The sequence below is a fragment of the Carettochelys insculpta genome, chromosome 4, assembly GCF_033958435.1.
Source record: "Carettochelys insculpta isolate YL-2023 chromosome 4, ASM3395843v1, whole genome shotgun sequence".
Lineage (NCBI taxonomy): Eukaryota > Metazoa > Chordata > Testudines > Carettochelyidae > Carettochelys > Carettochelys insculpta.
In genome coordinates, this window is record NC_134140.1 from 85,413,180 (window position 1) to 85,428,304 (window position 15,125).

A 15,125-nucleotide genomic window follows, 5' to 3' on the forward strand; every position below is an offset into this window, starting at 1 on the left:
TTTCTTGGTTTTGACATGTTCACTTTTAACTCTCATTTCAATGCACACTACGTATGCATAAAGAGGAGGACACAGAAAGTGAAGGGTATGACTAATTTAGTAGCCAACCCCACTAATTTAATGCATACACCTTTCCTTCAGCTTATGCAAAAGTTTCTTTGTTTCATTTAAAGTCTTATAGGCTACACCTACACTGGCACAAATCTTCAAAATGGTCATGCAAATGGCCATTTTGAAGATTACTAATGAGGCACTGAAATGCATATTCAGCACCTCATTAGCATGCCACTGGCCGCAGCTCTTTGAAATTGCCGTGTTTTGCTGCCACGCAGCTCGTCCACACTCCTTTTCGAAAGGACCCCGCGAACTTTGAACTCCCCTTAATTCCTATCAGCAGATAGGAATAAGGGTATTTGGAAGTTCCCGGGGTCCTTTCGAAAAGGAGCCCCATCTGGACGAACCGTGCGGCCATTTCAAAGATTTGTACTAGTATAGACACAGCCATAAGGTTTTAAAGAATATTTCAATTGATAAGGAATTGTTGAAAGTGAACTTTAATTTTCTTTATTGAATTAAATTACAAATACCTCTATTTTCACTTTCTGTACTTTGAAAAAGTGGAACTAGTACTGTTAATAGACATCTGTTCAACATGGCTCAAGGGCTACTCTCTCTGGGCTGTTTTACATTTCCACTTAGGTGTCATCTCATCTCTGTTTTAGATGTGTACAGATTTACTGACCTTTAGATACGCCCCAATATATGGCCCATAAAAAGGTGGAAAATAACTTTCAATTTTTCTGTATCAAGGCTTTGGTGGTATCTGATCAATGTCATAAGAACACTTTTTATCCTTGATCCTACAAACATGATCCTACCCATGATCCTAAAGTTAAGACTTCAACTGGACTACTTACATGTTCCAAGTTTAGCATACATAGGGTGTGTGAACTTAACTTTGAAGTAGCAGAGAATCTACACGCATTTTCCCTTACTTTGAAGTTTAGTTTGAAGTAGGGAGCCCAACTTTGAAGTCCTTACTCGATTCCCAGGAATGGAGTAGTGCCCTACTTCGAAGTTTAACTTCTTAGTAGGGTGTGTGTAGATGCTCAGCTTCGAAGCTTCAAAGTAAGCAACTTTGGAGTTATTTTTGTAGTGTAGACACAGCTATGGATTTGCAGAATCAGGGTCTAACTTTCTGAGTAACACAATATGCAAAGCTAATATGCTGATGAAATGTGAGTATGACCTAGGTGCTCAAATTATTGGGCTGATTGTGAAAATGATTTTTATGAATGAAGGTGATGGAAACATTTTGTTTATAATCTCCAGGTGTGGCGGGGGGCAGGGTCAAAAAGCCAACAGCATGCTGTTTAAAGAGCCCATTCCACCACCACCTCCGGTCCCATTTCCACGCTTCCTGGGCAAAGTTAAACAGAAGAACAAAACAAATGATCAACATAACTGCACATGGAGAGTTAAAAAAAAAAAGAAAAAGTAAAGCCTGCACTGTCTTGGAAGCTGAACAAAGGGGCTGTCCCGGTAGAAGCTTCCCCCCATCCATCTGCCTCTGCAACACGTGCCTCTTAGCTTGCTCAGGCTAGAAGACCAGAAATTATTCCAGTGCTCCCCAGGACCAGTGGTCCCCTAGCGGGCAGGAGGGCTGGCACACAAGTCAGCCTAGCTCAGGGCAGCTGCAGAGTGGGGGAGAGGTGGGGTGAAATGAAGCTGGTCTTCTGCCAATGGAGGCGGGCAGGCAGCACTGCACTGCACAGAGAAATGCTGCTGAGCTAACAGAAGCTGCAGGAGGCAGCGGAAGGCCCCTGAGGGTGGAGGAACCAATTGTGCTCTGCCCTCTCCTTCTGAAATTTGCACCCACCCCAAGCAGGAGAGCCCCTAGTTTGCACACCCATGACTTAGGGACAAAAGGATGAAGTGGGTCTTACCCCCAAAAGCTCATTACATAATAAATAAAATCACTAGTCCTAAAGGTGCTAGAGGATTGCTTGTTTTTAACAAAACCAAGGCTTTTAAGTCTTGAGCTAAAACAATCTTTCCTCCTCTTATGTAGAAACATTTGATCAGGGTCTCCAAATTTAAAAAATAAAAAAGTATGCAAGTTATTGCATTTAACATTCCATTATGTCAACTGTCTAGCTGTCAACCTTATCTGTATATTACAATGCACAAGTTTGTTACCACTATGTTCCTGCTTTCCTGCTCCTTTAACTGGCTGTAAAAGTTATCAAGTCCAGTAGAACTGTGTATATGTATTATAAACATGTACACTTAATATAAAAGACAAACAATGGCAATGGTCCTACCAATATTGATTTTCTTAAATAAAACCAAATTTCCTTAATTAAAGGCAATTTTGCTGTCAACAGCCTAAGTGTGTTTTTGTAGTTTCTTTAATATATTAAAGTGCTAAAAGCAAAAAAGACAGACCTTCATTTTCAGCAAACTGATGAAGAAACTAACAGCAATACCTCTAATAGGTGTGGCTCTTTCTTCTTAGCAGACAAATTTAAATGCTTTTCTAGCAAACTGTAGTTTTTCTCAGTCTCTTTATCAAATTTCTTCTTTTCCTCCTGTAAATAAAAAGCAATTCATTCACTATCACTCACTTATATATGAAAATAAAGAACAGTATCATTTATTAGTTCACATGAGGTAGGGTGCAACTGGAAGTGCTTTCATAATGGTCAAGGACACATCATTGTGGGTGGGTAGAGTTAAATCACAACAGTTAAATGCAGCAGATTCATGTGGCTGTCTGCTTATTCATAAAGCGATTTTTCAAAGCTTCCCTGATTGCCGTTGCTTCTTCATGTTCGTTGCTGAATGCCCTGGTGCCCAGCTGTGCATAAGAAATGCCCAGGGCATCTGCCTCTGCAACCCAGACTGCCATGACATTTTCCCCCTTTGTTTTACAATTATTATGGAAAATGCAGCATGCTGCAACCACGGAGGTGGCGGGGGGGTGTTGGTCTGGTAAAGAGCCAAACAGGTCAAAAGGCACCTGAATCTGGCCTTTAAATGGCCAAAGGTACATTTCACCACCATTCTGCACTTGCTCAGCCTGCAGTTGAAGTGCTCTTTCCTGCAGTCCACAATGTCTGTGTATGGTTTCATTAGCCAAGGGACCAGAAGGTAAGCAAGGTCACACAGTATCACTGTGGGCATCTCCTCATCGCCAACATTGATTTTCTGGTCTGGGAAGAAAGACCCATCCTGAAGCTTTCTGTACAGACCTGAATTTCTAAAGATGTGCACGTCAAGCACCTCTCTTGACCATCCTATGTAGATGTTGGTGAAACAACCTTTGTGATCCACCAACACCATGCAGAAGTACCCCTTGCAGTTTGTATACTCTGAGGCCAGGATGGGGATGTGTGCTCCATCTATCACCCCACCACAGATAGGAAACCCCATGGCAGCAAAGCAGTCCACTATGTACTGCACATTTCCCAGAGTGATGGTCTTCCCCATTAGACAGGCACCAGTTGCCTCGATTACCTGGATCACTGGGGCACACACAGTTGATCTGCCCACCCTGAATTGATTTCCCACTGACTGGTAGCTGTCAGGTGTTGCAAACGTCCACAAGGCAATTGCTACTCACTTGTGAACTGTCAAAGCAGGTCTCATTCTAGTATCACTACACTTCCAGGCGGGGTGGGGGGATGGGGGGAACGGTTAGAAAATCACAAAGTTCCATGAAAGTGTCCTTGTGCATGTGGAAGTTCTGCAGACACTACTGGTAGTCCCAGACCTCCCAAACAATGCCATCCCACCAGTGTGTGCTGGTTTCACATCTCCAGAACTGGTGCTCCACTGCAAGCAATGCATCCAGGGCAGCCAGCAGCTTTGCATTCCTGAGGTCCAGTTCCTCAATATCATCATCCGAATCACCCACATCCACATCTCATCCTCTCACTAGCTTTGTCTCATAAAATACTGCGTGACACTTTGGGAAGCGGCCAGAAAACACTGCAATGGCTATAAGCTGTTCAGGATCCAGGCTAACATCATGTAGCAGCGTAAGCTAGGGGTAGGCTGTGGGAAAATGGCTCAAAAAAATGGCACAAAATTCCTTGGGCTGGCCATTTGGTTTCCAACAGCGGAGGTGCTTTACACTCTGTGATGATGACGACTTCAGACACCCAACAAGCACTTGTGATGCATTTTTTCTCATAAGGCACTAGCATAAAAACCTAGCATGCAACGGGGCAACAGGCACTGTGGGGATAGATACTCACAATGCATTGGCGATGCAACTGAATGTAGGTAAAGCAATGGAGACATGCTATGACAACTTCCTGGAAAATTGTGGACACTCATTATTAAATTCATAAAACCTTGCAGTAAAAAGTTGACTTCAATATATCTGACTTTATTTCATAGTGTAGACATAGCCATAGCTATCAGTTCAACAAACAAATAGGATTGCATCTGTACACCCAAAGGACAGCAGTTAAGAAAGTCTCAAAAAGCAAGGTACCATTCAAATAGGGAATACCTACACACAAAACCACCACTGTTTCTCCCTTTCATCTCTAACCTCATTGAGCATCCTCTCTACAATCACTGCTGGAAGTCCTCTACTCCGACTCCATCTTAGATCCTTACCAATTCAACAGCTGCATCCCACTAAAATCATTCTTATGCAGTTTCCTAATGTCCTCTTCCCGACCAAAGCTCAGAACCAATACTCAATTCTCATCCTCCCTGACTGTCAGCCAACTTCAACACTTTGGACTATGTTATTCTTCCTGAATGTGTGTCCTCCCTCAGCTCCTGTAACTCTGTCCTATCCAAGTCTTCCTCCTGCCTCTCTCACCATTCCGTCAGCGTGTCCTGTGCAGGACCCTCCTTATTCCCCACGTCAACTTTGGGGTGGGGAGGTAGAGCAGGGGAGGAAGGGTTCCATCAAGCTCTCTGTTCTTGCTCCCCCTTTTCTTCTGACACTTACACTGACCTCTTAGAAACCTCAGCCACAAATACAAATTCAACTACCATCTCTACCCTGATAACTCTCAGACATCTCTCTCTACTCCAGGCTTGTCTCCTCCTGTCCAAACTAAACATCTTAGGCCTGTCTGTTGTGAAAATTTTCTAGTGTACAGCTAGATGTCAGCTAAAGGTAAACAGCTAGAACAAAAAGCAGTCAAGTAGCACTTTAAAGACTAGCAAAATAGTTTATTAGGTGAGCTTTCGTGGGACAGACCCACTTCTTCAGACCATAGCCAGACCAGACCAGACTCAATATTTAAGGCACAGAAAACCAAAAACAGTAAGCAAGGAGGACAAATCAGAAAAAGATAATCAAGGTGAGCAAATCCGAGAGTGGAGGGGTGGGTGGGGGGAAGGTCAAGAATTAGATTGAGCCAAGTATGCAGACGAGCCCCTATAGTGACTCAAAGTTCCCATCACGATTTAAACCATGTATTAATGTGCCAAATTTGAATATAAAAGCCAGCTCGGCTGTTTCTCTTTCCAGAACGGTGTGATAATTCCTTTTCAGTAACACACATACCTTTAAGTCATTGACAGAATGCCCCATTCCATTAAAATGTTGACTAACTGGTTTGTGGATCCGGAGTGTTTTGATGTCTGTTTTGTGCCCATTGACCCTTTGTCTAAGGGAGTTAGAACTCTGTCCAATATACAAAGCATCTGGGCATTGCTGGCACATGATGGCATATATGATGTTAGTAGAGGAGCACGAGAAAGTGCCCGTGATTCTGCGAGTAACCTGGTTAGGTCCAGTGACGGTATTTCCAGAGAAGATATGTGGACAAAGCTGGCAGCGGGCTTTGTTGCAGGGAAAGGTTCCAGAACTGGTAGTCCAGGGTATAGACTGTGGCTGTTAGCAAGGATCCTCATGAGGTTGGGAGGTTGTCTGTAGGAGAGAACAGGCATGTCACCCAGGGCCTTCTGGAGTGTGGCATCCTGATTAAGGATAGGTTGTAGGTCTTTAATAATTCGTTGCAGTGGTCTGAGTTGGGGGCTGTAGGTGATGACCAGTGGTTCTGTTCTTGGTTTTTTTGGGCCGATCTTGGAGTAGCTGGTTTCTGGGTATTTGTCTGACCCTGTCGATTTGTTTTTTTTACTTCTGTTTTTGGTTCTCTGTGCCTTAAATATTGAGTCTGTTCTGGTCTGGCTATGGTCTGAAGAAGTGGGTCTGTCCCACGAAAGCTCACCTAATAAACTATTTTGCTCGTCTTTAAAGTGCTACTTGACTGCTTTTTGTTTTGATAGTGTATAGACTAGCATGGCTTCCTCTCTGTTACTATTCAGCTAGAACAGGTTTTAAATCTCCACTGCTGCTCTTCACCCCCTGCGCTCCCACAAAGACCTGCCAGCATTGTGGACACCATTACGATGCTGCCTATTGCTCCAGCCTGTAAACCAGGCATTGCCTTTGATTCAGGCATGTCTGTAAGTCCTCACATCTAGGTTATGTCTAAATCTTAATCCTTCCTTTTGCAAAACTTCACTGAGATGGGACCTATCCTATCTGCTACAACTCTGGTCAGCTCCTGTCTAGATTACCGCAGCATCCTTCTCTCTTGCCCAGACAAACACAATCTTGCTTGCTCATATGCATTCAGAATGTTGAAGCAAATATCATTTTCTCAGAGACAAAATGACAAACTATCACCCTCTTTGCATCCTGCTACTAGCTCTCCTTTCCCTGTCACATCAAACATAAGCTACTCATTTTCTTTTTCAAGGCCTTTCAGGCTCTTTCCTTCTCTGTCTCTCTTATGCCACTGAGATGTTGATTCTTGTCTTCCATGTGCCTATGCTGCCAACATCCATAGCTTGTTAAGTTTTCTAATAATCACATCTGTACCCTCCCCATAGTGACTAGGAGAAGCTTCCCTTAAAACCCAAAAAACTAACATAGAAAAATATTTTTAAAAATGTATTATAAAGTATATTTAAAAAAGTCTTTTCATGAGCTTTTAGCCCACTTATTCTCAAAAAAGCAACGAGGTAATTCAACCTACATGGCTTTGCACCTTACAGAACTACCACTTCTTATGGTACCCAGTAAAGTGTCATCTCATTTGTATTTACTGGGGGACTGAGGAGGACTAAGAGGCATTTAATGGCATTTTAAAAATCACAGAATCATAGGGATGGATGGGACCTCAGGAGGTCATCTAATCCAGCCCCCTGCTTCAATCAGGATCAACTCCCACTAAGTCATCCCAGCCAGGACCTTCTCAAGCTGGGACTTAAAAACCTCAAGTGAAGGAGAATCCACCACCTCTCTAGGCAATGCATTCCAATGCTTCACGACCCTCCTGGTGAAGTAGTTTTTCCTAATATCTAACCTACACCTCTCCCTCTTCAACTTCAGACCATTACTCCTTGTTCCGCCATATGACACCACTGAGAACAGTTTCTCACCCTCCTTTTTAGAGCTCCCTTTCAGGAAGTTGACGACTGCTATTAAATCACCCCTAAGTCTTCTCTTCTGTAAACTAAACAAGCCCAAATCCCTCAGCCTATCCTTATAGGTCTTGTGCTCCAGACCCTTTAATCATTTTTGTTGCCCTCTGCTGAACCTGCTCCAGCAAATCCACATCGTTTTTATACTGGGGGGCCCAAAACGGGACACAATATTCAAGATGTGGCCTCACCAGGGCCGAATACAGGGGAATAACTACTTCTCTAGATCTGCTCGAAATGCTCCTCCTAATGCACCCTAGTATGTCGTTAGCCTTCTTGGCTACAAGGGCACACCTGTTTACTCATATCCAGCCTTTCATCCACCACAACCCCAGGTCCCTTCCCATCATACTGCTGCTGACCCAGTCAGTCCCCAGCCTATAACAATGCTTGGGATTCTTCTGCCCCAGGTGCAGGACTCTACACTTCTTGTTGAACTGCATCAGATTTCTTTTGGACCAGTCCTCCAATTTATCCAGGTCACTCTGGATTCTCTATCTACCTCTCCCCCCTAGTTTTGTGTCATCCACAAACTTGCTGAGGGTGCAATCCAATCCCTCATCCACGTCATTAATAAGGATGTTGAATAACAGCAGCCCCAGAACCGAGCCTTGCAGCACTCCGCTTGAAACTGACCGCCAACCAGATATTGAGCCACTGACCACTATCCGGTGGGCCCAACCATCAAGCCAGCTTTCTATCCATCTTATAGTCCAAGGATCCAATCCAGATCTCCTGAACTTATGGACAAGAATGTTGTGGAGACCGTCTCAAAAGCTTTGCTGAAGTCAAGGTACATCACATCCACTGACTTCCCCATGTCCACAGAGCTTGTTACCTGAAGCTAATCAGATTGGTGAGGCAGGACTTGCCCTGGTGAATCCACGTTGGCTACTTTTGATCACTTTCCCCTCTTCCAAATGCTCCAAAATGGATTCTTTGAGGATTCCCTCCATTATTTTCCCAGGGACTGACATAAGGCTGACAGGTCTATAGTTCCCTGGATTGTCCTCCTTTCCCTTTTTTTTTTTTAAAGATGGGCACTACATTTGCCTTTTTCCAGTCATGCAGTATCTCCCCCGATCTCCAAGAGTCTTCAAAGATAATGACCAAAGGTTCAGCAATGATCTCTGCCAATTCCCTCTGTACCCTCGGGTGCATTAAATCAAGACCCATGGATCTGTGCATATCTAGTTTTTCTAGATAACTCAGAACTTATTCCTTCCCCACAGATGGCTGCCCTCCACCTTCCCATACTCCATTGTCTTGGACCGTCATGTGGAAGTTCACTTTGTCCGAGAAGACTGAGGCAAAAGAAGCATTGAGTAGTTCAGCTTTTCCTACATCATCTGTCACTAGGCTACCTCCCTCATCCAGTAACGGCCTCACCATTTATAGCTGTAAGGGAGCAGACTAGAGCTGCAATCTGGGCAATGCTGAGGGCCAAATGCCATCCAGGGCATGGAGCCAGCCACCAGTCCTGCCTATCCCCAGATCCTGCAGTGGCTTTGGCACCACTGCATCTGACTTCTTGGAATGTTTAAGTCAATACAATATTCTGACTAACTTCAATGGTTTGGTTTAGGCCTTTTTTCTAATACACAACTTAATCCAAACCTACTTAAGCATTTCCATTGATGTCAGCAGGCTGTAGCTAAGGTATACACAGCAAAAACCTTTTGCCCACAAATCTCAGAAATGGGTACAACCTGGAGGTATTTAACTACTAGATGCATGGGCATGAATGCTATTTACACATGCAAATCAAAATTTCGCAGCAAGCAAAAAATACTACACTTACAATAACACTGTGATCAAATTCTAAGGACAGGATTCTCACAGCCCCAAAGATTATAATTAAAAAATGAAATGCCCTATAACCCTATATTATTGTGAAGACAACAGGTATGTATTATGTCAAGGACATATTGGTTTTGAGTTGTTCATGCAAGTAATCACTAAATTTTCTCTCATGTGCTTTCTGCCCCACCCCCCTTTTTTTTTTTAAAATGATGCTAGATGATATTCTCTTTCCTGAGCTGTTGTTTTAAAAGAATTCCTTTCAACCTGTTTAGGACTTGCCCCCAAAAAAGGTTTTACAAAAGTAATGTTTATGCACTTAGAAGACCAACATCACTAGGTTCCTTTAACAATACCGCTATTCTAGACATCATCACTTTAATTAAACTCATCTAAAATTACAAGTGAGGATGACGAAGTGTTTGGGTCATTCAGACCCTTTACCAGAGTCAAGCCCACACATGCTTAAATTCTAAAGAGAAGCAGAAGCCAAAAGCAAACTCATAAATTACTGAAGTGAAACAATATAATAAATGGTTCCAGCATCATTATGGATCAGCAATTGGTAACGTAGGCAGGTCACATGAGTGGCTCTCCATCTCAGCAGGCCGCAAGATTGTTGTAACCAAGACAGTTTCGCAACTGTCCTTATGTGCCTAGAATTAGTTGGGTGTGCCGACTGAACCACAGCAGTGATTTCACTGGATACGGAGTGAGCGCATAGCTCTCAGTCAATGATGAGTGTGATCAGCACGCACCTCACTTCATGGGCCCTGGATTTATGCAAGTGTTATTTTACCAATATTGGTAAGGGGGGAGGGGGAAGCTACATGGATGGAAACCAGCAAAATCTGGCAACCCTGCAACAGTAAATAAAATGTTTTGTGGGCCACACACAGAACCCTAATGGGCATGCTGTTATAGACAATATGAGATTAATGACTGGTGGGGGAAATAAACTTTGCTAAATGCTTAAGTATTTGTCCTCCGCTCTCCCCCAAAAAAGACACTTCCTGATGTGCAAAACCCCACTATACTGGACTTAAAAACCACACTTTTAATTCAACTGAGAAGCTCCTTTTCCAAGGGGTTAAATCAGTGAGGGCTCAGAATTGGACTTCACCTATACAGTCCAAACTCATTTACCCACAGCAGTTAAACTATTAATATTAAACAGCAGTCATGTAAGGTGAGCAAAACATTCAGTGTTTGCTTTCTGTAGCAAGCACAATGTGTATTTTTCCTACAGCAAATGTAGATTCAGACTTAATAGTTTTAACTGCCTTATACCTGCAGTTGTTCATACCATGCAGTGTTCTTTCTAGTACATCACTAATGTTTCAGCACTTCTATTATATTAAGTTTTTTAAATAATTCTAGAAAGTATTCATTAGATTGAAAAAAAATGTTCCATTCAAGCTTAAAATTTAGCCAAATTAGCAAAACAGAAAATGTTTTATTAAAGATATAGTTACAATTCTACAGCAAGAGCCAAATCTTGAAGTTCCAACACAAGTTTTTTATTTTTTGTTCTTTCCCCCCCATCTTTACACAAGTAAAACTATTTGAAGTCAGTGTGATTTGCCTAAACACAGACTGTATAAAAATGCAGTAAGATCTTAAAATATAGTCCATTACATTACTATGTAGTCTAAATATAGTCTACATTACTGTTCTGCTTGTGGAGAAATTACTCTTTTGCTAACGTTAGGAGACCCAGGTTTCAATTCCCTCGAAGAAAGCTTTTTTTGTACTTTAACACAGGTACATGTGATATATTTATCATGACCCTGAATTTATACAAAGCTTTTCTTCCAAGAGTATCCTGAAGCATTTTTCAAACCTTGTGTACTGAAGGTATGTGTACTGGAGTCATTTTGGTCAAGAAATCCAGTCTCTCCTAGGATCAAACCAGGTCAGCTGTTAACAGTGTACAGTAATATCATACAAGTTGAGACATGAGGTATCCTAAATGCATTAAAAAAATTCAGGGTTGCAGAATGCAGTTATGCAAGCAAATATTTGAGAGGACAGGAAGGTTAAACACTCTGGTGAAAAGTACCATGCAATTTTTAATGATTATAAATGATCAGGAGTTCTCATCTAAAAGACAGCAAGACATCACACAGCTTTTTTTGTTAATAGTTTAAAGAATGACCTTCTTGTCCGTCACTCAATAACAAATAGGTTTTCATGTCACCCTTCTATTTCTGTGTCTGCTGATGGCTGATCAACTCAATTCTGGAACTGTGGGTCTCATCAAAAAGGGGCCAGGTGCTGGCAGCAGTTGGAGGGACATGGGACAGTTTTTGCTACTCTTTTCTCCTCTTCCATCTCTCCTCATTTGTGCCACAGCAGGACCTCTCAAATTGTGCCACCCTTTCACGATTACCACACTCCAGTGGGGAGGTCCTAGGCAAGGTTCTCCCATGTGTCAACCAATGCTGCAGTTTTTCATTTCTATAAGAATTGTATTTAGGAGAAAAAGCTACAAAAACTTACACTCTGTGTCTACAACAGGTTGAACTCCCTTAATCTGACACACACTTGTCTGGCAACATCCATGGTCCAACATGATTTTAGTTACATAGATACCTGCTTATTTTGGGTGTGGCCAACTTTCCTGCTGTCCCGTATGACTGTTTACAGCTGCCACTCCTGTCTCTCAGGCTTCTGTGCTGTTATTTGGCTCTAATTCACCCCAAATGTCTTTTCCGACCACAGCAAGCACTGGAAGCATTGGCAATGCTGCTAAGCATAAGCTCTTTTTTTTATGCTTTATCTACTTATACCCTTGTGCCAATACAGTAAAACTTTACCAATACACTTTGTTATGCAGACAGCTGATCAGCCTGGGTTAGGTATAGGGTTATATAGGGTTTAATAGTACAGTCACATGTTATTAAGTAGCATTGCAAACATTGTTCTACTTATTTCCCTCTGCCAAGTAGAAGTAAAAAGCAACTCATTTGCTATGAAATTGACTTCAAGGTTTGGCAAATTCTCTGGTTCAGCACCAGTCAGATCCCGAATATACAGGACCAGAAAGGTTTAACCTGTATACTGTGGCAGAGCTCTGGCTGTGCCCCAAGGGTCCTGTGCTTCTGGCAAAAAGGGTTTGTCCCAGAGGCTCACTGTGACCCTCCACACAGCTTTTTTTCCTTTCTAGAGACGCGAGTCACAGCCTACTGACATGTCCTCATCATAGGATGATTCACAGTTTGGGTGTGAAAATCCCTCTATAGTTCTGCTACAAGTGAGTGAACAAACAGCAGAAGATTGTGGTTTTGTGGCCTTACTTTTTTTTTTTTTATGCAAAATAAAGACAAGGCAAGGGGAGAGGGAAGGAGAGAAAAGGACACATTCCTCCCCCTTCTTAAGGCATACTTTCCATTTGTTTCTGAACCAAGTTCCCAAAGGAAAAAAAATTGGCACATAAAATAAGATAAACACCACCATTTCTCTGTACTCTGCCAAATGTATCTCATGAGGTATTTTAACCAAATAGAGAAATTAAACTTAACTCTTAAAAAAGACCAACAAATACATTAGAGACAAACCTTTATAGCTCCTAGTTGCTCCTTCCTAAATTTTTCCAAAGGTTTGATGAGAGTTTCAGTAACACTGAGTGCCTAAAGAAAGAAAAACAACAGCATATGTAGAGGGATATCCACAGAAAAGGACAACAAGGCATTTTACCCTCCCAGCTGCAAATACAAAAAATTAAAAGCTCCAAAATATCTTTTTCAAAAGTACTTCAGTGATTTAGGAGCCTGAGCAGGCCCAGCCCTTAAGGCAAGGTAAGTTGGGTTGTTGCCTTGGTACACACGTCTTCAGGATCCCACATGCCAATCAAACATAGCATCCACCCCCCAATGGTTCTCAGCCCAAGCCCCATTTTCAAAACTCCCATGACTCCAACATCACTTAAGAGCTTTTGAAAATGTTATTTTTCAGCTCAGCTTGAAGCAATAATTAGACTATTTCCAAAGTTGATCATCATGAACTATACAAACCTGCTGCTGCAAATACAACAGTGAAGGTTTGGCTGAAGTTTCCTCAAGTCTTTCTGAACAAGGCAGTTTACTAACAACTAGCTTTGTCTCATTTATTCTATTTAGACATCATTTTTCTGTATTTTTGCTTTGGAAGTTACAATTAAGTTTACTTGGGAGCATCCCATCACATTATTGCAACAAATGCAGAACTGAAGAGCAAATACACTCTTCATAAACCGTTAACAGTCCCACTACCAACTAAGCCTTGCAATATAGTTCTCATGGTCTAAGATTAATTGTACACAAAAAATCTTACATTAAAAGAAAAGTATTTAGGTTGCAAAGTCATATTTTCTAAACTTAGGAAATGACAGCTCTACAGTTGCCCACACAGCGTTCATTTTACACCTTGCATGTTCATCCACTGCTCTGAAAAAACTCCAGTTTTTGCACAAGAACATCAGGCCCAAACTCTGTCACCTCCTTCCCAAGAGCTGGGAAAGCACTTGCACTATACCACACTCCCAGAGTGGAAATGGCTGCTGAAGTCAAGTGCTGGGAATGGATGTGATGAGAGGTTGAAGGGCCACATTGCTACATACTCTCCAGACACTCCAATGACAACCAGCTGTTTCCAATACAGCAATGGCCATGCAGGCCTCACTCTTCAGAGCAGCAAAGGAGAATTATAAATTAGTAAAACTAATCATGCCCTTTACACCAATAAGATAGGAGACATGCTCTACAATCCAATTAAAACAGCTCTGAGACCAAGCCCATCATTTGTTGGAGTAAGCGTTTTACACTGTAAGAGAAAGGACACAATGAATTATTGAAAAATGTACCCATGTCAGTCTGGGTATGGAAGATAAAGTACCTACAAAGGAAACTGAATTCTGATTATTTTCTTTTGTAGTTTTAAAATAATTTTTCCTTTGTCCTTCACAAGGCTTTCCTTACCTTCTTCATGGCAAGAAGAACTTTTCCATTTTAACAGCATATATATGAATCAATCTACTCCTAATCAGATTTGGCAAGCTGACTTGAAAACGTCACACCCCCTACCATGATAGTTAAGCTAACCTAACTCCCAGCATAGGCACAGCTAGGTTGATTGAAGAATTCTCCTGTGGATCTAGCTGTTCAGGGAGGTGGATTATTACACTGATGGAAAAACTCCTTTCATCAATATAGGAAACATCCACACATACCCTTAATCCTCTGCCTTAGACTGGAAGAACTTGCTCCCCATAAGTGACCTCTTTTGGTGGGGTTAATATGCAGCTGTGACGGACTCTGGAGGAAGCACAGTCTTGCCCTCCCTCCATCTCTGAATGTTAGACAGCAGGGAAAAAAAGAAAAGTGGAGAAGCTCCTTGGAGGATTATATAGGGGTAATTTTTTAAAAAACACAATCAAACAAAAAAGAAAGCTGGAGACATATACAAAAACTCCACACAGTTGCACTCTGTTGCACAACAGAGCACTGATCTAACATACTGATCCCATCCACTACTCTGGTGATACACCTTGGAAGGGTGTTACCAAAACACACTAAGATGTGGTCTAAGTTACCCAAATGCGTGAACTGAAGGTTAAAATGCAGAAAGAGGTGTGGTTACACAGCCACCCTGCTGCCACCCCACTTCCCAGCCCCCCCATCCTAAAAAAAGAATATGGTCAATGGGTGCATATTTTAAATAAAACAAATGCCAACAAAGATAGTCTATGAAGGAAGGATCTGCCCTATCAAAAAACAAAAAAAACACATGAGCAGAGAGGTGTATGTTCTTGTAGGAGAGGATACTGATCACCATCAAGAATGCTATTTGCCTCCAGTTCCCTGAACATACAATTTATA

The 15,125-nt window shown here is 42.0% G+C and overlaps 1 protein-coding gene across 4 annotated transcripts in view; it reads right to left on the reverse strand.

Moving 5' to 3' along the window:
• The window catches only part of ARHGAP10 (Rho GTPase activating protein 10), a 256,881-nt gene that overhangs the window by 150,647 nt on the left and 91,109 nt on the right, over nt 1–15,125 (reverse strand). For all 4 annotated transcript variants that reach the window (XM_074993204.1, XM_074993205.1, XM_074993202.1 and 1 more), the window contains 2 exons: nt 12,828–12,899; nt 2,490–2,591 (listed from right to left, as the gene is read on the reverse strand). In XM_074993204.1, the coding sequence (XP_074849305.1) occupies nt 2,490–2,591; nt 12,828–12,899 (174 nt within the window). The remainder of the gene's footprint in view (nt 1–2,489; nt 2,592–12,827; nt 12,900–15,125) is intronic.